This window comes from Oryctolagus cuniculus, chromosome 1 (genome assembly GCF_964237555.1).
Source record: "Oryctolagus cuniculus chromosome 1, mOryCun1.1, whole genome shotgun sequence".
NCBI lineage: Eukaryota > Metazoa > Chordata > Mammalia > Lagomorpha > Leporidae > Oryctolagus > Oryctolagus cuniculus.
This window is the reverse complement of record NC_091432.1, coordinates 60,846,661-60,872,461: the sequence shown is the minus strand read 5'-3', so window position 1 is coordinate 60,872,461 and position 25,801 is coordinate 60,846,661. Positions and strand designations below refer to the sequence as shown.

At 38.7% G+C, this 25,801-nt stretch overlaps 1 protein-coding gene across 1 annotated transcript; it reads right to left on the bottom strand.

Moving 5' to 3' along the window:
* Positions 1-1,697: 1,697 nt before the first annotated feature.
* On the bottom strand, positions 1,698-7,672 carry LOC100356944 (olfactory receptor 56A4-like). Its single transcript, XM_017348157.3, has 2 exons — positions 5,210-7,672; positions 1,698-4,160 (listed from the first exon to the last, which is right to left on the bottom strand). The coding sequence occupies exons 1-2, from the start codon at positions 5,456-5,458 to the stop codon at positions 3,465-3,467; spliced, it is 945 nt and encodes a 314-aa protein (XP_017203646.1). The 5' UTR covers positions 5,459-7,672; the 3' UTR covers positions 1,698-3,464.
* Positions 7,673-25,801: the final 18,129 nt, after the last annotated feature.

Here is a 25,801-nt window from a genome sequence, read left to right as displayed (position 1 = left end):
CAGAACAAGACAAAGATGCCTACTTTTATTGTTACTACTATTATAATTCTATTAGTATTAGCAATTGAAAAAAAAGAAATCAAAAGGATACAAATTGGAAGGACATCAAATTACCCCTGTTCATAGATGACAAGATCATATATAGAGAGGAATAAAAACAGTCCACTAGGAGACTTTTGGAACTCATAAAAGAGTTTGGAAAAGTAGCGGTATATAAAATCAACACACAAAAATAAAAAGCCTTTGTATACACAGACAATGCCACAGATGAGAAAGAAATTTTAAGATCAATCCCATTCACAATAGCTGCAAAAAATTAAATACTTGGAATAAATTTAACAAAGGATGTCTAAAATCTCTATAATTAATATTACAAAACATTAAAGAAAGAAGTAGGAGACATAAAAAGTAGAAAATCTTCCACATTCATGGATTGGAAGAATCAACATCATCAAAATGTCCATAGTACCAAAAGCAATTTACAGATTCAGCATAATCCCAATTAAAGTAACAAGGCCATTCTTCTCATATCTAGAAAAAGTAATGCTAAAATTCATATGAAAACACAAGAGATCCCGAATAACTAAAGCAATTTTATACAACAAAAACAAAGCCAGAGGTATCACAATACCAGATTTCAAGATATACTACAGGGCAGTTATCATCAAAACAGCTTGGTACTAGCACAAAAATAGACATGTAGAACAAAGGAACAGAATAGAAACTCCAGGAATCAATCCACACACCTACAACTAACTAATCTTTGACAAAGGAGCTAAAATCAATCTCTGGAGTAAGAACAGTCTCTTCGACAAATGGTACTAGGAAAACTAGATCTCCATATAAGAAGTATGAAACAAGATCCCTATCTTACACTTTACACAAATATCCACTCAAAATGCATCAAAGATATAAATCTATGACCCAATACCATCAAATTACTAGAGACCTTTGGGGAAACTCTGCATGATACTGGCATAGGCAAAAATTTCTTGGAAAAGATCCCAGAAGCACAGGCAATTAAAACCAAAATTGACAGATGGGATCACATCAAGCTGAGAAGCTTTTGTACTACAAAACAAATTCTCAGCAATGTTACGAAGCAACTGACAGAATGGGAGAAAATATTTGCAAACTATGCAACTGATAAAGGATTAATATACAGAATCTATAAAGAGCTCAAGAAACTCAACAACAGAACAATCAAGCTAGTAAAGAAATGGGCAGAGGACTTGAATGGGCATTTTTTCATGAGAGAAATTCAAATGGCCAACAGACAGTTGAAAAAATGCTCAGGATCACTAGCCAGCAGGGAAATGCAAATCAAAACCACAATGAGGTTTCACCTCACTCCAGTTGGAATGCTCTCATACAGAAATCAACAAAGAAAAAATGCTTGCGAGGATGTGGGGGAAATGGTACCCTATTCACTGTTAGTGAGGTGTAAATTGGTGTAGCCAGTGAGGAAGACAGTATGGAAATCTAAATATGGTCTATATATGATACTAAATGATCCAGCCATCACACTCCTATGAATTAATCCAAACCAAAAGAAATCAGCATATTTTTTAATTTAAATTTTTTTATTTATATAAATGGAACAAATTTCATCTATCTCATACATACAGATAAGAACATAATGACACTTCCCACCCCATCCTCAATCCCTCCTTTATGCCCACACTTCCCACACTTCCTCCTACTTCCTTTCTTATTTTTCTTTTAATTTTTTCTATAATATATTTTTTTCTTTGAGAACAAGTTTTATTATTAATTGAAGAAGCACCCAAGGAATCAAGCAATAGAATTGGGCACTTAGGCTTATCTAAAACTTGAGGCATAAGACTATCCTCCACTTAATACACTAAAAAGAAGTAAATCTTTGAGAACAAGTTTTACTATTAACTCTCATAATTCAATTCTTTGAGTACAGAGGTCATACATGGGAAGTTAGTGCACAGTGACTCCTGCTGTTAATTTAACAATTAACACTCTTATGTATGATGTTAGTGATCACTTCAGGCTCTTTACATGAACTGCCTAGGCTATGGAAACTCTTTGGATCCACAAACTCCATCAGTATTTAGACAAGGTCATAGGCAAAGTGAAGTTCTCTCCTCCCTTCAGAGAAAATACATCCATCTTTGATGACCACTTCTTTCCACTGGGGTTTCACCCACAGAGGCCTTCATGTAGGACAATTTTTGCCACAGTGTCTTGGCTTTCCATGCCTGAAATGCTCTTGTGGGTTTTTCAGCCAGACCAGAATGCATTAAGGGCTGATGCTGAGGTCAGAGTGCTACTTAAAGTGATTGTCATTCTATGAGTCTGCTGTATGGACTGCTTCCCATGTTGGAGTATTCACACCTTTTTAATTCTATCTATTATTATTATAAGTATTATCTTTTGGATAAGGACTCCCATTCAGACACCATGTAATAGGAATAAAAGTCTTGAGATACGCAAAATCATTTATTAAGTAATTGACAAATCATCTACCATGTGCCAAGCTTAATGCTAAATGTTAGAGGTAAAAAGAATTAAACTCAGCTTCTAACCTTAATGAGTTCACAGTCCCTGGAGGTGGCAAACAACTGTGGATTCTCAGCATGAATCATTTGGAAAAAACCTTCCTTTAAAAAGATATAGAATTTAATGGTCCTCAGATCACACTTCTAAGTTGGATTTAAACGACATATGTACCCTGATAACTTAAGCTTCCATATCTATCTTGGATCTGGTCTCTGACAACTGTCATGGTCACTTGTTTACTTATACTTCTACATGTGTATACTTAGCAGTCATTTCTAAAGTACAATCATGGGGATGTATTTGGTATGAAAATAATGTTCAGTGTCCAAAGTTGAATTCCTGATATCTCATGCCAAACTAACTCCTTCATTATGTCAATTTCACTATTCCAAACGTTGTTGTTAAAAGCCTAGGTGATTAATTAATTCTATCCATCTTTTGAACCTTATATGGAGTCTGAAACTGCTGTGACACTTTATCTGAATTTTCAATCAAACCTTAATCCAAGTTGCTACCATTTTGTACCTGGATTATTTAAAGAAAATCATCATTAGTTTCCTGTTCCCATTCATAACCCTCATGTTCTATTTAAACTGCTTCTCCATCTTAGTATTGTAAATTAAATATTAGATTCATGCAAAATTTAAAGACTGAGAATTACATGGAAGGTGTTAAATGTTTATTTAATGAATAAGTACTTGAGCAACCATGATGGAACAGAGATAAAGTTAAGAAGATAATTTATACTTAAGGAGAGGTTCAAAACATATTTGCAAATGAAGGGGTAAGGATAAGAATTTTGATAGTAATTCAGGAGGGTTTACGTTCACGATAAAAGTATCATCATGAAAGTCATATTGTATTCTTCTGCCATTCATATGGAGTCACCAATAAAATCTGATCTATAATCCCTGGTCTTTGAATGATAGCTCTCAGTACTTGTTTTTAAATAACTTGATAATCCCTTGCTTGATTTCCTGGGTTCGCACTCCATAAACGATGGGGTTGAGGGCTGGTGGGATGAGGTGATGCAGGACATTGAGAAGAATAGGTACCTCTGAGGGAATCTTCTTTCCTGCCTTGTTTGTGAAGATGAAGACTAGCAGTAGTGTATAAAAGAAAAGTATAAGGATGAGGTGGGAACCACAAGTACTCAAAGCCTTGGTGGATGCACCCCTTGACTGTAGACGCATAACAGCCCTCAGGATGAAGCAGTAAGATAGCAAGATGAGCATCAGGTCAGAACCTAGTAGGCACCAAACACTTACAAACTGGTAGATTTTATTTAAGTGAATATTCCCACAGGAGAGCTTCACCACAGAAATGTTGGCACAGATACAGTTCTCCACCACATTGCTGGCACAATAATTGAGCCTAGCAGCCAGAACTGGAGTGGGCAGTGTGGCTAGCAGATTGCGGAAGATGATGAAGAAAGCGGCATTAATGACAAACTGTTCAGTAACAATAGATGGGTAGCGAAGAGGGTGGCAAATAGCCACATAGCGGTCATAGGCCATGACCAGAAAAGTGGAAGATTCCATGGGAAGGAAGGTATTCATGATGAACATCTGCAGGAAACATCCAGCAAAGCTTATAAGCTTCATATTGAACCAGAAGATGAGCAGGACCTGCTGGAGGCATTGTTTTCAAAAACTCTGTATATATTGTATATATTCCTGTATATATGTCTAATTACAGAGTACTCACCTCAAAGGAAAACATTCTGATGGTTTTAACCACCCCTGGACCCAAATAAAAATCCCAAAACACCAACCAGGACAATTTCCTTCTATGTGCAACCTGGTTACCAGAGCCTGAATTATACCCTTTCAATCCATGTAGAAATTCTTAGTTTAAAAAATGTTTATTTGGGGCAGGCATTCTGCACAATGATTACACACTGCTTAGGAAGCCCACATCCCATATTAAATGCATGAGTATGAATCTTGGCTCCATTCCCAATTCAAATTTCTTGCTAATGTGCACCCTTGGAGACATCAGATGATGGCTGAAATATTTGAGCCCCTGTCACCTGCTTGGGAGACCCAGACTTAGTTTCTGGCTCCTGGTTTCATCTCCAGTCTCAACTGTTGCAGGCATTTGGAGAATGAGCCAACAGATTGAAGCTATCTGTCTATCTGTCTGACTCTGTGTCCTTCAAATAAAAAAATCTTAAAAGTTTCTTTGTAGCCCTATTGCATTTTGAGCTCCAAAGTTCTTACTCAAAATCCAGGAACATCACACCCAGTAAATCCTGCATTTATATTTGGACATATTCTAACTCCTCCAATACACAAAAGAATCCTCCCCCTAACCATGTTTCCTATCTTAGCATATGACACAGCACGTAACCAATTATAGTTAGTAATATAAATTCCAGAGCCCTTGGGTGTACTTTTGGGATAATCTGGAGATGAGGAGAGTTTCCCTGGAAGAAAAAGGTTAAAATACCACCCCTTAGACACTGAGACAGAACTTGTCAACTGAGGAATCATGAAAAAAGATGACATGGGCACTAAGAATTAGAGAGGACATATCTGGGAGTTGTGATGGACCTCCTATGATGGTGTGGGTGACAAATCAAGTGTGTTCCTTCAAGGGCTGATAGCAGCAAAACAAGGTATTGTATAGAGAAAGGTGACCGAGTTCCTAAAAGGGATTCCAAGGAGAATCTGACCTTAGGGATGACTGTGAGGCAAAGGATGACATCCAGAACAGAGAGGATGGCAAGCAGGTAATACATGGGCCCATGTAGAGACACTTCATGCCAGATGGCAAATAGTAGCACAGCATTGGCCCCAAGTGCCAAGATCAGGAGAGGAGCCAGGAGGATAGAAAGCCAGTGCTGTGTATCTTGCATGCCTGGGAAGCAGACCATCAGGAATTCAGTCACCTGGGTTCCTGAGTTGTTCAGGGACAATACCATGATGGACAAGCAGGACTGGAAATGGCTGAAAGGAAAGAGGCATGGATTCAGGTTGTTCTATCAGTAACCTCTTAATTTCTTTATCTGCCTCCATTCTAAGCTTTCAATTTTATCTACCATTATATTGACATAATAATCTAAAATTTAAATGGACCACATTGCTCCTTGTTAAAACAATTTCCTTTGCATTTACAACTTCCAATTCCAATTCCAGACAGAATTCACAGCTTCCTCACACACATGTGGATTCAATCACATCTGTGGAACATCCTTAGCTTTGCCTCACTTCTGGGATTTTACTTGTGTCAGATTATTCTCAGAGGATTCATGTTTTTATTCTCTGGTAACTAACTTCTGCTTGTCTTATTCTATCTATTCCAGTGGTTACATTTCATGAAAATGTTTCTGCTTGTAACTCATTTTTCACCTCACTTTTTCCATTACTTCTCTATAATACTTAAATACTCCAAGCATTTTACTATTAAGGCATTAATAAACATTTCTATAATATTTGAGGTTTCCTATTTGTTTTCCAAAAGCCTGTGCTCTTTCCACAAGGAATGAAATTAATCACCTGGTAACTTACTAGTCATTCTATAAGTACAGTTCAGATAAACAGGAACAAGACCAAGGAAGTATGTGGTGCATCAAGTAGTTGGGTCCTTATCACCTATGTAGGAGAACTGAATTGAGTTCCTGGCTCCCAGCTATGGCCTGGCTCAGTCCCACCTATTGTGAGCATTTAAGAACTGAATTAGCAAATGAAATCTTTTTATCATCTAATCTATCTATCCATCTCTATTTTTTCATCTCAAATATAAATAAATAATCCAAGGGTATTGCTTCAGATAAAACAGCCCTAGCCCCACCTCTACTCAGTTTCAGTTATTGAATTGTTTACTTCTTTTATTATCTTAATGCTTTTAACAGTAACTCTGGCCAGTATCCATTCTCCTAATTTGAAGTCTCCTCTTCTCATGGACCTCTGGGAATTCTACAGATTCCTTTTTTATGGTTTTATTTCTCAGCCTGTCCTATAGTTCTTATCCCCCTCTCTTAGATGGATCAAAGCTCATTAAGGTAAGGGACAAGATGTCATTTATTGTTTCTGATATTTGACACAAATGCAGACAGCTACATTATGCCTCTAATGATCAGAGAAGGAATCCTCCTCTCCAATTGGTCTCCCTACCAGAGACAGTCCATAAGGTCCACTGATCCACATTCTAGATACTCATGCACCCAGGGGGTCCTCACCTGTGAACACCTAGAGAATAATATTCTCTGAAATGAATAATGAAAGTCAAAGAACAAATTGTAAGTATCACGTATGTTTGACTTTCCAGTATATAACTCCCCAAAATACTTACAGAAAAAAAGTCTTCCAAATAGCAGTTTGAACACCTAGTAGCAATGACCATGTCAGATGATGTGTGACTCCTCAGCTTCTCACTGACACTGTACATACAGCTTTGGCCCCTTGATGGCTTTATAAAGATGGCATTCTCCTGTGTCTGCACAAAGAGTTGGTTTGGGAATCCTGCTCCCATGGGCTCCTGCCTCACTGCAGATACTCAAACACCCCCAAAACGAGGTTTCTGCTTTTAAATTACAGTGAAATAAAATAGTGGTAATTTACTTATAATGTCCCCTGAAGTGCCATGGGTTGAACTGTATTATTTGCAATGGAAAGGAATATCATTTAGACAGGGAGGATTTATCTAAGAGATCCTTTAAGATAAATGTCAACACTTAAGAAATTCACTTCATCTTATACATACTTATACATATTCAATTTCTTGAAAATTTTTTTCAAAATGAAGACTTTCTGATGATTTATTTTACCATTAATTTTACAGAGTTTTAGTAATATCTTCATTCAGGGAAAAATAAACCACTTAAGGGAAAATAATTGAACAGAATCCTGAGCACTCAAACAAAGTGAGTATATTCAGGCAGCCATTTAGCCTCCCAGTAAAGATACCCGTTAAAACTCCCATATTCCAAAACAGAGTAACTGGGTTTGGGTTTCAGCTCCAGGTACTAGTACTAGCTTCCTACTAATACAGATTCTGGGAGGCAGAGGGCAATGGTTCAAGAGTCTGGGTCTCTGCCACCCACATGGGAGACCTATACTGAGCTCCCAGTTGCAAGCTTTGACCTCGTTCAGCCCCAGCAATTACAGATATTTGGAGAGTGAATCAATGAATAGGAACCTTGTCTGTCTGTCTGTCTACCTATCTCTGTGTTTTACAAAAAAAAAAAAAAAAAAAAGAAATTAGTTTTCTTTTTTTTTTTTTTTTTTTTTTTTTTGACAGGCAGAGTGGACAGTGAGAGAGAGAGACAGAGAGAAAGGTCTTCCTTTGCCATTGGTTCACCCTCCAATGGCTGCCGCGTCCAGCACCGGCGCGCTGCAGCCAGCGCACCGCGCTGATCCGATGGCAGGAGCCAGGAGCCAGGTGCTTTTCCTGGTCTCTCATGGGGTGCAGGGCCCAAGCATCTGGGCCATCCTCCACTGCACTCCCTGGCCACAGCAGAGAGCTGGCCTGGAAGAGGGGCAACCGGGACAGAATCCGGCGCCCCGACCGGGACTAGAACCTGGTGTGCTGGCGCCGCTAGGCGGAGGATTAGCCTAGTGAGCCGCGGCGCCAGCGAGAAATTAGTTTTTAAGAGCATATATTTCATCTAACTGTAGTAATCAAAAATGTTTTGAGGATTATCACTGAAAGAATAGTAGAAGAATGCATTAAATTGAATTAATCTAAAGTATACTAGAAGTATAAAATAGGAATACAAAATATAGCATGTGAAAATAAACATAATACTGTGATATCCATAAACTACTCAGTCATTTTATTTACATGAATGGACTAAGTATTCCAAGTAGAATATTAAAGACTATTGAATTGAAAATATTCATGGTGCTTACAAAAAAGACACTTTAAAATAAGCATCAAGAATGCTTAATAATAAAATAATAGAAAAATACACATCATGAAAATACTAATCATGAATGTCAGGTAACCATATTAATATGACTAATGAATGCATTAAGGCAAGAAGTATTAATAATGACAGACATTTTATAATGATAACTGACAAAAACAAACAAACTAACAAACCCACAATCATGGTGAGGGAATTGAACATAACTTTCCAGAAAGATGACAGAACAAGCTTATAGAAATAAAATTCATGCAGATATAAAAGATTAGAATGGTATAATTAACAAATGTAGCCCAATTGCCATGTATTGAACATCACAATAGGATATTCTTTCCAAGTGTATATAAAGTATTTCCCAAAAACAATTAAATTTATAAATTAAAAAGTATCAACAAATTTCAAACTATTGAAATTATTTAGAATAAGTCCTCTCATCACAATGAATTAAACTATGAAGCAATAATAATATCTAGAAGACCCACTATTTATAAAAATCAAATGATATTTAAATAATCTATGAGTTCAAGAAACAGAAACATTAGTGAGAAAAGTGTCATTGTTTTGTTATTTTATTTTTATGTCTGGTTTAATAAAAGACAACTAGAGAAATTTCAATATGACAGAATAGGGAACAGCATACTGCAATAGGCTAGGAATAAGTAGTAATATACATATTAGTAATATATATGTGAAGAACATTCTCAGGAGAGAGTTACAGAGAAAACCACAGTGGGAATTCTGTGGAAGGAAGAGGACTCTGTGGGTCTATGTACAAAGTGCAGATGTGCAGTACAAACAGACAATACATGACTCCAGTAGCCAAGAGCTGAAGAAAGTGCCAGCTTTGGAGACTGAGGTAAGATCAGACTTCAGAAACCCATGCCACTGGTGAGATAGATGGAAGAAGGGTGTGGTGTGAGTCTTGCCTGGAGCCCTAAGGGGGACAGGGTACCCACTGGCCCAGTAAAATGAAGGGGCACATTTCTCTTACCCCATCCCCCTCATGGTGTCTGGCAACCAGCTGAGAGAGGGCGAGCACAAATTTGGGGATAATCAGCAGCTGTGGAGGCCCTTGTGTGCCCACAGCAGAGCTGAGACAAAACCCATCTTCTCAGCAGTACTGGCAACAGCAGATCTGGAGCAACTGACTGGGAGAAGGCAATATTCGGCCAGAAGCTCTTGAGTACATGTGTGATCCAGAGATTCTAGCATAGGGAAAAATCTATGTTGCCACAAATTTTGTGTCTGACTAGAAAGATTGACAGGGGGCTGGGCACCCATGCAAGACTGTGAGATGCTCCCAGACTCTCAACATAGCAAAGTCTCCAGGGATCAAACCGCCTGGGCAGAGCACCCACAGGCATCTGGCTCTGGAAATGTCTACCTCTCTGTAGACTAGACATGCTAGCAGGATGGAATAGATCCTCTGCACCCCATGACTATGGGAGATTTGTGTGCTAAGGTTGTGGGAACTCTGTGACTACATAAGAGGGCACAGTGTGTAGTTATGTCTCTGGGCAAACACTGTGTGGGGTTCAATATGTTCAGAGCTCCCTGATTTCCTGGGGTGAGTCATTGCAGCAGGATCCATTCTCAGAGGGAGGGCTTCACTAACCCTTTGCATGGTCCATATGGCAGCACAAATGAGTATTGCACCCACTGAGGGCTAACAGCTGGGCATTGATCACCTTGGAAGAAAGAAAGTGAGGGTATGACCACAAAAACAGTAGTGACAATACCCCCCACTTCTGTGAACAAGAGGAGATCTATTACATCCAATTTGAGTGTCAACTGTATACTCACCCCTACTGGAGCACTGACCAAAGCTCCCTGGCCACATCCAGCATGCACCTCTGAGTTTTAACTGAAAGTGCAGACATTACACTAAGCCACAGAGGCATAGTCCATAGATAAAAGCCATCAGAGGAAAAAAATCAGTAAGTATCTCTTCAAATGCTTAAAAATAAACACAGAAACTCAAACAAGAATTAGGAAGACCACATGATGGTGCCAAAGAAACATAGTCTGACCAAAAGAGAGAGAGAGAGAGAGAGATATCAGAAAAAATAAAACCAGTATTAGAAATTTATGGGGGAGAGTTCCAAAATGGTGAAATAAGGAGGGCGCTTACTGCCATAGCTCAGGATAATATAGTTTTAAAAAAGTGGAGAAAGTGTAGTCTCAGGGAAGAGCTAGGGAAAAAACAGTAGAGGAAACTCTACTGAAATTAGAGGGACATGGTGGACCTACATGGAGGGCATAGGCACTCAGGGTTAAGGACTCCAGCAGCCGAGATCCTATGCACCAGTACAGGAAAGTGAGGTGAGATGAAACTGTAGTAGCCCAGGCCACTGGCAAAAGAGCAGCAGGAAGAGCCTAAAGAGAACGAGGCTTGAAGCCCTGTTGGGGACAATGGACCAGCCAAACTAGAGGAGGAAAAAAATTTTAAAAAGATGAGTCAGATATGTATCTCTTTCTGATCACTTTAGAAAAGTGTACTGTCTCGAGGGAACTATATAATGATTAAGGGACAAATTCAACAGGAAAACTAAACTATTGTAAACGTATATGCTCCTAATTACAGGGCACCTGGCTATTTAGAAGAAATGTTAAGAAATTTAAAGAGAGACTTAGACTCCAAAACAACAGTATTAGGGGACCTCAATACCCCACTTTCAGCAATGGACAGATCAAGCAGACAGAAAATCAACATGGAAACAGCAGATTTAATCAACACTATAGACCAAATGGACCTAACAGATACCTACAGAACTTTTCATGCTATAGTTGAAAAATACACATTCTTCTCAGCAGTACATGGAACTTTCTGTAGGACTGACCACATACTAGACCATAAAGCAAGTCTCAGCAAATTCAAAAGAATCAAAATCATACCATGCATTTTCTCAGACCACAATGGAATGAAGCTGCAAATCAACAACTCAGGAATCTCTAGAACATATACAAACACATGGAGACTGAACAACATGCTCCTGAATGAACAATGGGTCATAGAAGAAATCAAAAGAGAAATAAAAAATTTCTGGAATCAAATGAAGATAACAACACAACATATCAAAACTTATGGGATAGAGCAAAAGCAGTGTTAAGAGGAAAGTTTATAGCAATAGCTGACTACATCAAGAAATTGGAAAGGCACCAAATAAATGAGCTATCAATGCATGTCAAGGATCTGGAAAAACTACAGAAAACCAACCCCAAAACTAGTAGAAGAAATAATTAAAATTAGAGAAGAAATAAACAAAATTGAATTAAAAATACAGAAGATAGGCAAAATGAATATCTGGTTGTTTTTTTTTTTTTTTCAAAAAATAAACAAAATTGACACACCACTTCCCAACTAATCAAAAAAAAGCAGAGAGAAGACCCAAATCAATAAAATTAGAGATGAAGAGGGAAGTAACAATAGACAACATGGAAATTAAAAGAGTCATCAGAAATTACTACAAAGAGTTTTACGTGAACAAACTGGGAAACCTAGAAGAAATGGATACATACAAACTGGACACATACAACCTACCTAATTGATCCATGAAGACATAGAATACCTAAACAGACTCATAACCAAGACAGAAATTGAATCAGCAAAAAGGCCCTACAAACAAAGAAAAGCCCAGGACCAGATGGATTCACTGCTGAATTCTACCATACATTTAAAAAGAACTAACTCCAATTCTTCTCAAGCTATTCAAAGCAATTGAAAGAGAGAAAATCCTCCCAAATTCTTTCTATGAAGCCAGCACCATCTTCATTCCTAAACCTGAAAAAGATGCAAAAAAGAAAGAGAATTACAGAAAAATTTTATTGATGAACATAGACACAAAAATCCTCAATAAAATTCTAGCCAATAGAATCCAACAACACATCAGAAAGATCACCCACCCAGACCAAGTGGGATTTATCCCTGGTATGCAGGGATGGTTCAACATTAACAAATCAATCAACGTGACACACCACATGAACAAACTGCAGAAGAAAAACCATATGATTATCTCAATAGATGCAGAGAAAGCATTTGATAAAATACAACACCCTTTCATGATGAAAACTCAGAGCAAATAGGTTATAGAAGGAACATTACTCAACACAGTCAAGGCAATTTATGACAAACCAATGGCCAGCATTCTATTGAATGTTGAAAACTTGGAAGAACTTCAACTGAAATCCAGTACCATACAGGGATGCATACTCTCACCATTGCTATTCAATATAGTACTGGAAATTTTAGCCAGAGTCATTAGGCAAGAAAAAGATATCAAAGAGATACAAAATGGGTAGGATGAAGTCAACAGATGACACGATTCTTTCTTTAGGGTACCCAAAGAACTCTACTAAGAGACTATTGGAAATCATAGAAGAGTTGGCCTAGTAGCAGGATATAAAATCAATGCACAAAAATCAACAGCCTTTGTATATACAGAAAATGACACAGCTAAGAAAGAACATCTAAGATCAATCCCATTCACAATAGCTACAAAAACAATCAAATACCTTGGAATAAACTTAACCAAGGACGTTAAAGATCTCTACGATGAAAATTACAAAACCTTAAAGAAAGAAATTGAAGAGGATACCAAAAAATGGAAAAATCTTCCATGTCATGGATTGGAAGAATCAATATCAAAATGTCCATTCTCCCAAAAGCAATTTATAGATTCAATGCAATACCAATCAAGATACCAAAGACCTTCTTCTCAGATCTAGAAAAAATGATGCTGAAATTCATATGGAGACACAGGACACCTCGAATAGCTAAAGCAATCTAGTACAACAAAAACAAAGCCTGAGGCATCACAATACCAGATTTCAGGACATACTACAGGGCAGTTGTTATCAAAACAGCATGGTACTGGTACAGAAACAGATGGATAGACCAATGGAACAGAATAGAAACACTAGAAAGCAATCCAAACATATACAGCCAACTTATATTTGATCAAGGATCCAAAACCAATCACTGGAGTAAGGACAGTCTATTCAATAAATGGTGCTGGGAAAATCAGATTTCCACATGCAGAAGCATGAACAAAGACCCCTACCTTTCATCTTACACAAAAATTCACTCAACATGGATTAAAGACTTAAATCTACTGTCGCTCCCCCTCTTCGTGGAGGAGCAACACTAAACCCTGCCTAGGCTTCATATCCGAGTCACGGCACCATTATGTTGCTCCCCCTCTTCGTGGAGGAACAACACTAAACCCTGCCTAGGCTTCATATCCGAGTCACGGCACCATTATGTCGCTCCCCCTCTTCATGGAGGAACGACACTAAACCCTGCCTAGGCTTCATATCCGAGTCACGGCACCATTATGTCGCTCCCCCTCTTCGTGGAGGAATGACACAGGACCCTGCGCTGCTCTTTCGTCTGCTCGGCCCTCCCCGGGTTTGCTGCTGGTTCTTCCCGGGTTGGCTACTATCCCTTCCACCTCCGTGGAAGGGCAGTTCCCCCTGGCCACATTCCCCACTTCCGCAGGGGAGCGGCACACCGCCGGCCGGCTTTCTCGGGGGCTGCACAGGTGTTCCTTCAGCTAGATGTTCCCCTTAGATGTTCCTGGTGAATGCCGTCTCTCTCCTTTATAGTCCTCCTCCGCCAATCCTAACTCGGCTGCCCACACGCCGAGTACGCTGCTCTCCTCCAATCAGGAGTAGGTCCTACAGTTTATTGGTTGAACTGGAGGCAGCTGCGTAGAAGCTGTTTTCTCCTCTCCCAGCGCCATATTGTGGGAGAGCAGATGCATAGAATAAGTCTTAATTCCATTAACTCAGTCTAGTCCTGGTTGCTCCCCACAATCTACGACCCAACACCATCAAATTATTAGAGAGCATTGGAGAAACTCTGCAAGATATAGGTACTGGCAAAGACTTCTTGGAAAATACCCCAGAAGCACAGGCAGTCAAAGCCAAAATTAACATTTGGAATTGCATCAAATTGAGAAGTTTCTGTATTGCAAAAAAAAAAACAGTCAGGAAAGTGAAGAGGCAACCAACAGAATGGGAAAAAATATTCGCAAACTATGCAACAGATAAAGTGTTGATAACCAGAATCTACAAAGAAATCAAGAAACTCCACAACATCAAAACAAACAATCCACTTAAGAGATGGGCCAAGGACCTCAATAGACATTTTTCAAAAGAGGAAATCCAAATGGCCAACAGACACATGAAAAAATGTTCAAGATCACTAGCAATCAGGGAAATGCAAATCAATACCACAATGTGGTTTCACCTCGCCCCAGTTAGAAGTTGGCTCACATAGAGAAGTCTACCAACAACAGATGCTGGCGAGGATGTGGGGAAAAAGGGACACTAACCCACTGTTGGTGGGAATGCAAACTGATAAAGCCACTGTGGAAGTAGGTCTGGAGATTCCTCAGAAACCTGAATATAACCCTACCATACAACCCAGCCATACCACTCCTTGGAATTTACCCAAAGGAAATTAAATTGGCAAATAAAAGAGCTATCTGCACCTCAATGCTTAGTGCAGCTCAATTCACCATTGCTAAGACATAGAATCAATGTAAATGCCTGTCAATACATGCTCAAGCTGACTTGCCCCAAATGGTAGAGTTAGAAACATACCAGGGGATTCCAATTCAATCCCATCAAGGTGGCATGTACCAATGCCATCTCACTAGTCCCAGTGATCAATTTCTGTTCACAATTGATCATAATGAAAGGAGTAAGAGTCAAAGGGAGCACATAAACAAGTCTAGTACCTGCTAACACTAACCGATAGAATAAATAAAGGGGAGAGTGATCCAACATGGGAAGTGAGATACTCAGCAGACTCATAGAATGGCAGATGTCCTAAATAGCACTCTGGCCTCAGAAACAGCTCTAAAGGCATTCAGATCTGGCTGAAAAGCCCATGAGAGTATTTCAGGCATGGAAAGCCAAGACACTATGGCAAAAGATCTCTGCGAGTGAGATCCCAGTGGAAAGAACAGGTCTTCAAAGAAGGAGGTACCTTTCACTGAAGGGAGGAGAGAACCTCCACTTTGACTATGACCTTGTCTAAACAAGATAAGAGTCAGAGAACTCAGAGGGCTTCCATAGCCTTGGAAACTCATGACTGGAGCATAGGGAGATTACTGATGCCATAGACAGGAGTGTCAATTGGTAAAGTCAACAACAGGAGTCACTGTGCACTTACTCCTCATGTAGGATCTCTGTCCTTAATGTGCTGTGCATTGAGATTTAATGCTATAACGAGTACTCAAACAATATATTTCACTTTGTGTTTCTATGGGGGTGCAAACTGTTGAAATCTTTACTTAATGCATACTAAACTGATCTTCTGTAAAAAAAAAAAAAAAGAAATTATCAATTCCCAACTTGACCCTCACTGGGATTAATCATGACAATAGGTCTGATCTGATTTCATCATCATTTTAAAAAAAATCATCTATTATTTTTCACTTTATGTTTCTGTGTGGGAGCAAACTGTTGAAATCCTTACTTAATGTATACTAAGCTGATCTTCTGTATATTAAGATAATCAAAAATGAATCTTGATGTGAATGGAAGGGGAGAGTGAGTGGGAAAGGGGAGGGTTGTTTGTGGGGGGGAAGCCATTGTAATCCATAAGTCGTACTTTGGAAATTTATATTCATTAAATAAAAGTTAAAAAAAATGCCTGTCAATATAAGACTGGATAAAGAAATTATGGGATATTATTCTATGGAATACTACACAGCCATAAAAAGAGAGAAATCTGTCATTTGCAACAAAATGGAGGAATCTTGAAAACATCATACTTGTGCAGTGAGTTAAAGCCCCAGCCTGCAGCACCAGCATCCCATGTTGGCACCAACTTGAGTCCCAGCCACTCCTCTTCCAATCTAGCTCTCTGCTATGGCCTGGAAAAGCAGTAGAAAATGGCCCAAGTCCTTGGGCCCCTGCACCCACATGGGAGACTTGGAGGAAGTTCCTGGCTCCTGGCTTCAGATCAGCTCATCTCTTGCCGTTGCAGTCATTTGGGGAGTGAATCAGTGGAATGTAAGATCTCTCTCTCTCTCTCTCTTTCTCTCTCTCTCTCTCTGGCTTTACCTCTCTGTAACTCTGTCTTTCAAGTAAAGTAAATAATTCTTTAAAAAAAAAAAGAGTAAAGTTTGTAACAGTTGGTTCCTAGATCAAGAATTGGAAAAGTACCAAGTAAAATGAGCTAGTAATGCATCTCAAGAACCAGAGAAAGAATAACAAACCAAACCCAAAATTAGTAGGAAAAAAAAAACAAAAACAAATAATTAAAATTAGGGAAGAAATCAACAAAGTTGAAACAAAAAAGAAAACATAAAAGTCAGTGAAATGAAAATCTGATTTTTTTGAGAAAATGAACAAAATTGATACATCATTCGTCCAACTAACCAATGAAAAACAGGAGGGAGAAGACCCAAATCAATAAAATCAGAGATTAAAAAGGAAATGCAACAACAGATACCACAGATATAAAAAAGAACCATCAGGAATTACTATAAAGAACTGTAGGCCAACAGACTGGGAAACCTTGAAAAAATAGATAGATTCCTGGAACACACAATCTACTAAAATTGAGCCATGAAGACATAGAAAACCAAAACAGACCAATAACCAAGATAGAGATTGAATCAATAAGAAATACTCTCCCAACAAAGAAAAGCCCAGGACTGGTTGGCATCACTACTGAATTCTAGCAAATATTTAAATAAGAACTAATTCCGATTCTTCTCAAGCTATTCAAGTGAGGGAATCCTCCAAAACTCCTCTATGAATCCAGCATCATGATATTACAAATCCAGAAAAAGATACAACAGAGAAAGGGAACTATAGACCAATATCCCTAACAAACATAGATTTAAAAACCCTAAACAAAATACTGGATAATTGAAATCAACAACACTTCAGAAAGAGCATTCTCCTGGGCCAAGTAATATTTATCCCTGGTATGCAGAGATGGTTCAACATTCATAAGTCAATAAATGTGATACATCACATTAAAAAACTGAAGAACAAAAACCATATGATTATCTTAATAGATGCAGAGAAAACATCTGATAAAATATAATATTCTTCCATGATGAAAACATGAATCAAACTAGGTATGGAAAGAACATTCTTCAAAACAATCAAGGCAATTTGTGGCACCCATAGCCAGTATCTTACTGAATGGGGAAAAGTTGGAAACATTCCCACTAAGATCTGGAATGAGACAATGAAGCTCACTCTCACTTAAGCTCACTCTCACTTCCTTCTATAGCAGGAAGAAGAATGCTGTGGATCTGTGTGCAAGATGCAGGTGTGCAGCATGAACACCAACACAACACACAACTCCAGCAGCCAAGAGCTGGAGAAAGTGCAAGCTTTGGACACTGAGGTGAGATCAGACTGCGGCAACCCATGCCACTGCTGAATAGGTTGAGAGAGGGTGCAGCGTGAGACTGGTCTGGAGCCCTAAGGTGGAGAGAGTACCTGTTGATCCAGTAAAAATAAAGGGGAGAATGTTTCTCTCACCGCCTCCCCTCCACAACAGTGCCTGACAATCAGCTGAGAAACACCAGGAGCCATTTTGGTCATAAGCAGCAGCTGCTGGAGCCCTTATGTGCATGCACATTAACTGGCTGAGAAAAGACGCCATCTTCTCAGCACTGGTGGCAGAAGATCCAGTGCAACCAGCAGGGAGAAGACAACATTTGGCCAGCAGCTCTTGTGTATGCCTGTGATCCAGAGATTACAGCAGAGGGAAAAATTCGCATTCCCCACTAAGGGTCTGGCTGGGAGGATTATTGAAGGTAGGGCATCCATATAGGACCATGAAGTTTCCCAATCCTCCCAACATACCACAAGTTCAGGGGCTCAAACTGCCAAGATGGAGCACCCAAAAGCAGCTGGCTCTAAGAACCTCTGCCTCACTGTGGCCCAGACAGGCTAGCAGGGCAGAGTAAATCCTCTGTACTCTGTGACAATGGGAGCCTTGTGTGCTGAGACTGTTGGAACTCGGTGTCTGCATGAGAAGGTGCAGAGTATAGTTGGGTCTCTGAGCAATCACCATGTGCAACTCCAAATGCTGATTGCTTAGGATGGGTCACCACAGCAGGATACCTGCTCACAGTGAGGATTGCACAGATCTTTTGTGTGGGTCATTCAACAGCGCATATGAGTATTGCACTGAGGGCTAACATGAAGACGCTAATCACCTTGGAGGAGAGAAAGTGAGGGAGTGATCACACCAACAGAGAAACCCATAATCCATTTCTGTTAACAAGAAGAGATAGTTAAATAAAAATAGATCTTAGTAAAAAAAAAGTATGAATGGGAATAGAGAGGAGGAAGAAGGATGGTAATGCAGGTATGATGGGGAAAATCGCTATGTTCCTAAAGTTGTATTTATGAAATGCATGAAGTTTATATACTTTAAATAAAAGGTTTTTTGGGGGAAAATAAATAAATGCAACAAAAAAAGAGATTTACCATGCCCAACTTGGGTGTTACCCTGGATACTCTCACCCCAACCTGGAGTACTGACCAGAACTCCCTGGACACATCCAACAAAAATCTCTGAGTATTCACTGAGGAGCAGATATTCTGCTAAGCAACAAAGATATAGTTCAAAGATAAAAGCCATCAGGGAAAATAACCAACAAGTATCTCCAAAAAAAAGCCTAAAAATAAATGCAAAAACTCAAGAAACCAGAATAAGGAAGACTGGCCAGCGCCGCGGCTCACTAGGCTAATCCTCCGCCTAGCAGTACCGGCACACCGGGTTCTAGTCCTGGTTGGGGCGCCGGATTCTGTCCCGGTTGCCCCTCTTCCAGGCCAGCTCTCTGCTGTGGCCAGGGAGTGCAGTGGAGGATGGCCCAAGTCCTTGGGACCTGCACCCCATGGGAGACCAGGATAAGTACCTGGCTCCTGCCATCAGATCAGCATGGTGCGCTGGCTGCGGCAGCCATTGGAGGGTGAACCAATGGCAAAGGAAGACCTTTCTCTCTGTCTCTCTCTCACTGTCCACTCTGCCTGTCAAAAAATAAAAATAAATAAATAAATAAAAAGAATAAGGAAGACAAAAAGAAGCCCCCTCCAAAGGAACGCAACACTTTTGATGAAGTGCTTGAAATGGAATTCAAAAGATTAATCATAGAATTACTCAGAAACTATGAGAAGCATATCCACAAATTGAAGAAATCCATACATGACATGAATGAAAAATTTCCCCATAAAATTGAGAATTTAAAGAGTAATCAAAATGAAATATTTAAAATGAAGAATTCAATAGATCAAATAAAAATACGATGGAAAGCCTTAAAAACAGACTTGGTGAGGTAGAAGAAAGAATATTCAAACTAGAATACAAATCCTTAGAAATTTTTCAGTCAGACCAAAGGAGAGAAAATTGAAAAATTACAAACAGTGTTTGAGGGGCTGGTGCTGTAGTGTGCCAGTATCTTATATGGGTGCCTGTCGAGTCCCAGCTGCTCAATTTCTGATCCAGCTCTATGATATGGCCTGGGAAAGCTGTAGAAGGTGGCTCAAATCCTTTGGACCCTGCACTTGTGTGGGAAACCTGGAGGAAGCTCCTGTTTTCTCTTGGCTTCAGAATGGCCCAGCTCCAGCTGTTGCAGCCATTTGAGGAGTGAAAAGTGGATGGAAGACCTGTCTCTCTCTCTCTCCCTGCCTCTGCCTCCCTATAACTCTGCCTTTCAAATAAATAAATAATTCTTTTTTTAAAAAAAAAGTGTTTGAGATAGATGGAATACTATCAAACAACTCAACATACAAGTCTTAAAGAGTTCCTGAAGTTGTGGAATGAGAAAAGATTAGAAGACCTTTCAGTGAAATAATAACAGAAAAAATACCTATTTTTGGGAAAGAAAGGGATATCCACACCTGGGAATTTACCCAAAGGAAATGAAATTAGCATATAAAAGAGTTATTTGTACCCTCATGTTTTTTGCAGCCCAATTCACAATAGCTAAGATGTGAAATCAACTCAAATGCCGGTCAACTGAAGATTTGATAAAGAAACAATGGGATATGTACAACATGGAATACTACACAGTGGTAAAAACTGAAATCCTGTTGTTTGAAACAAAATGGATAAAATTGGAAAACATCATACTTAGTGAAATAAGCCAGTCCCAAAATGATAATAGCATATCTTCCCCCTATCTGTGGAAAATAATAAAGCAACTAAAAGGTAATCTATTGAAGTGAAATTGATTCTTTGAGATGCAATGACTTTGAACAGCCCTTATCTCAACTGTTGAGGAACAGGGTTTTGGGATTTTTTTTCATACTATTTGTTGAAATCTTTACTTAATATAGAGTAAATCTTATGTGTATAAACTTAATTGAAAATATATCTTAGTAAAAAATAAGAATAGGAATAGGAGAGGGAGGAGGAAGAAGGGTAGGAGAGTGGGTAGGAGGGCAGGTAGGGTGGGAAGAATCACTATGTTCCTAAAGTTGTATTTATGAAATGCATTAAGATTGTATATTTTAAATAACAGGTTTCTAGGGAAAAAAAGAATTGGGTAAAGGACTTGAATAGGCATTTTTCACAAGAGGAAATTCAGATGGTCAACAGACACTTGAAAAAAGTGTTCAGGATCACTAGCCATCAAGGAAATGCAAATCAGAACCACAATAAGGTTTCATCTCACCCCAGTTAGAATGGCTCTCATGTAGAAATCAACAAACAACAGATTTTGTCAAGTATGTGGGGAAAAAAGTACTCTAATACACTGTTGGTGGGAATGTAAACTGGTACAGCCACTGGGGAAATATAGTATAGAGATACTTCAGAAATCTGAATACAGGCCTACCATATGATCCAGCCACCCCATTCCTGGGAATTTAACCAAAGGAAAAGAAATCAGCATATGAAAGAATTATCTTTACCTCCATGTTTATAGCAGGTCAATTCACAATAGATAAGCTATGGAATCAACCCAGATGTCCATCAACTGATGACTGGATAAAGAAATTATTGTATATATACACTATAGAGTACCACTGCACCATAAAAAAAAAAAAGAAATCCTCTTTTTCAACAAAATTGATGTACTGGAAACCATTATACTTAGTGAAATAAGCCAATCCCCAAAAGACAAATTTCATATGTTTCCTGATCTGTGATAACTAATAGAGTACCTAAAATGTAATGTATTGGAATGTAATGGACATTTTGAGATCCAATGAATGCTTATAGCCTTGTTTCTACCGTTGAGAAACAGTGTTTTTTCTTCATATTATTTGTTGGACTCATTACTTAGTGTAGGTTTAACCTTATAATTATAAAGTAAACTGAAAATAGATACTTGTAAAAAGTAAGAGTGGGAATAAGAGAGGGAAGAGGAAGAAGGGTTGCAGCATGGGCAGGGGAGTATAGGGTGGGAAGTATCCCTATATTCCTAAATCTGTATATGTATTTAATACCTGAAACTTGTAAATCTTAAAAAAAAAATTTAAGAGAAATTCAAATTTAAACCCCAATCAAATGTCATCTCATCCCTGTCAGAAAGTCTGTTATCCAAAAGAGAGCAACAAATACTGATGAAAATGTGGAAAAGGGGAAACTTGCATACACTACTGGCAAAAATATACATTAGTGCAACCAATGAGGAAAACAGTATGGCAATTTCTTTAAAAGCTGTAAATAGACCTGCCATATGATTCTGCAATCCCATTTCTGGGTTATACTCAAAAGACTTGAATACATTGTATCAAAGAGATATCTGTTCTACACTTTTTATAGCAGCACTGTTCATAATAGGCAAATATTGAATCAACCAAGGTGCCCATCATCAAGTGAATGTATATACACATTTATATGTACACACCTACATGTAAGAGTACATATATACAATGGAATATTATTAACTAGAAAAGGATGAAATTATATCACTTATAGCCAACTGGTTGGAGCTGAAAAACGTCATGTCGAGTGAAATAAGGCAGACACTGAAAGACAAATACCACATGTTCTCCTTTAATATGGGCACTAAAATTTAAAAAGAAATGCCTGAGTACATCAATTTTACTGCAAATAGTGTTTGGTCAGAATTTGTTCTAAATATTTTCTAAACAAAGTGAGAGGAATTATATACTACTATAGTTTTAATGATTTTGTGACGATTTTACAAATTATAGATGTGAAGTTGAACATCTTTTCCTTTGATTATTGTGCATAACTTGAAACTGTGTTATAGCCCTTGCCTATTTTCTTGCTGGACTGTGATCCTTTTACTCTTTATTTGTTGAACACTTGATTTAGTGGAGCTGGTAAAGCCTTTGACTATGATGTAAACTAAAAATATATTATCTAAAAAATTAATAAAACATTTAAAATAAAAAGCTAATCTCATTCCATGATTATAAGTCTTAGGCTCTATAGTGTATAAAATTGTATTATATTTGTGAGTTATACAAAGCTCTTTGTAAAAAATTTTGGTGAGCACATATGAACGAACAATGATTCTTTTCTTAAAAGGTTTTCACATGAAATAAGAAACAAGATGTGACATATTATTGATATTTATTCAAAAAATATGAAGAGTATTCTATTAGTTCTAAATTATGTTAATTGAGAATATGAATAAAACTTTTTTTAAAAAAAGATTTAATTATTTATTTGAAAAGCAGATTAGAAAGAAAGAGAGAGAGATCTTTTTTTTTCTTTTTTTTAAAATATTTATTTATTTATTTGAAAGTCAGAGTTACACAGAGAGAGGAGAGGCAGAGAGAGAGAGAGAGGTCTTCCATCTGCTGGTTCACACCCCAATTGGCTGCAAGGGCTGGAGCTGCACCTATCCGAAGCCAGGAGCGAGGCGCTTCCTCTGGGTCTCCCACATGGTGCAGGGGCCCAAGCACTTGGGCCATCTTATACTGCTTTCCTGGGCCATAGCAGAGAGCTGGATCGGAAGTGGAACAGCCGGGTCTATAACTGGCGCCCATATGGGATGCCGGCGCTTCAAGCCAGAACATTAAGCCACTGCGCCACAACACTGGCCCCAACTGTTTTCAGATTTCTGAGGAGTCTACATACTGTCTTCCATAATTCTTATACTATTTTACATTCTTACCAACAATATATTAGGATATCTTTTTTTGACCACATCCTCAGCAGTATTAGCAGTATTTTTTTTTTTTTTTTGATTTTTGGATGATAGCCATTCTAACTCAGGTGAAGTGAAACATCATTGTGGATTTTACTTGCATTTCCATGATGGCTAATGATCCTGAGAATTTTCTCATGTGTCTGTGGGTCATTTGTATTTCATACTTTGAAAAATACCTGTTCATAACCTTAGTCCATTTTTAAATAGATTGTTTTATTGTTGAATTCCTTGAGTTCCTTGTATATCCTGGTTAGAGAGAGATCTTTTATCTGCCAGTTCACTCCCCAGATATTTGCAATGGCCAGGGCTGGACCAGGCAGGAGCCATTAGTTTTATCCAGGTCTCCCACATGGGTTCAGGGGCCCAAGCAATTGAGTGATCTTCTGCTGCTTTCCCAGGCACATTAGCAGGGAGCTGGATTCAAAATAGAACTGCCAGGACACTAACTGGGGCCCATAAGGGATGCTGACATTGCAGCTTGACCTACAGTGCAACAACAGCAGCCCCAAATAAAACTCTTCACCAGACTCAGAGGAGTTTATAATCTAGTATCAGAGGGAGATAAACACATGGCTCAAGATGGTTTGATTAATTTCATTATGCTGAATAAAGGAAGGCATTATGGAGAAGATAAAGTTTAAAACTGGGACTGGGGAATAGGAGGGCTGGCGTTGTGGCATAGTGAGTAAAACTACCAGTGCTACACCAGCATCCCACGTAGGCATAGTTCCATTCCCAGCTGCTCCACTTTGAATCCAGCTCCCTGCTAATGTGCCTGGGAAAACAGCAGAAGATGGCCCAAGTGCTTGGGCCCCTGCACCCATGTAGGAGACCCAGAAGAAACTTCTGGCTCCTGGCTTCAGATTGGCCCAACTCTGGCTGTTGTGGTCATTTGCGGAGTGAACCAGCAGATGGAAGCTAGCTCGCTTGCTCTCTCCATAACTGCCTTTCAAATAAATAAATAAATCTTTCAAAAATAAAAAAATAAAACTGAGATTGGTAGGATGAACATGGTTTGTCAAATGAAGACACTAGCAGTAGGTTTTCTATGTGGAATGGAATAATTGAGCATAAACTTTAAGAAAAAGTATCAGGGGAGGGAGCATAATCTGGAAAAAATGATTTAGGGAGTAACTGGAATGCTAATGAATACACGAGTGTTTGATTATTATATTTGGTTAGGATCAGTCTTTGCTATTATGAAACAAAGAAGTGAAAAATCAAAGCTATTATTTTTGTGAAAGACAATGCTATAGACATGATAAATTAGTTTATTAGTCCTATAAGAATTGTTAGGTCATCACATCTCACCTATATTAGAAGACATTCCCATATGATTCTTATAAATAATTTTTATATGAAGCTCCTAGTTTATTCAAAAAGGGGCCAGATTACCAGTAATGTGTATTATTTTTAGGAAACCATTTTCAGAACAAGGAGTAAACATATTTATCTTTGTTTAACAACCTCCTAATTAAGATGCCTGGATCCTATGTGATGCTATGCAGACCACAGGACAGGATATGAGGATTGACATAACAGGTCTGGAAGAAAAAATGAGAAGGGCAATTTAATTGTACATCTAAGACAAGCAAGAAAGGACAAGAATGCAGACAGACTAGAAATCTGATGGAAAGGTCAGGTAGAAGACTATGAAGTCAGAAAACAGAAAAGCACGTCTAGAAAAAAGGACACAGGGCTCACTTAAAACACCCACAGAGAAATATGAGTCATCTTGAAATTTAAAAAAAAAATGAAGGATTCACTTTCATACTCAAGTGAAACTGTCATTAGGTAAAACTGTTAACAAGTTTTTCACAGATCGAGGAGGCAGTAGATAGCACCTATCAGGGGTCAGCCTTGTGGTGTGGTGGACTATTCCACTTCTTGCGATATTGGAGCATTGGTTCAGGTCCCAGTTGCTCCACTTCCATTTAGTAGGGAGCTGGACTGTTTCTTATATAGTCTCTAAGACTAGGAGAAAATATGGCAATAGGCATGGTAAGAAAGGTATTCTAGATGAGATAGGAATGCAGCAGAAGATGGCCCAAGTGCATGCATGTGGGAGACCTGGAAGAAGCTCTTGGCTACTGACTTCAGCTTGGCCCAGCCCCACCCATTGCAGCCATTTGGGGGAGTGAACCAGTAGATGGAAGATCTCTCTCTCTCTCTCTCTCTCTCTCTCTCTCTCTCGTCAGAATCCAATGGCATCCGACCTATAACTGGTACAGTTGATTGAAGGTAATATGCAAAAGAGTTTGTATACAGACATGTTAAT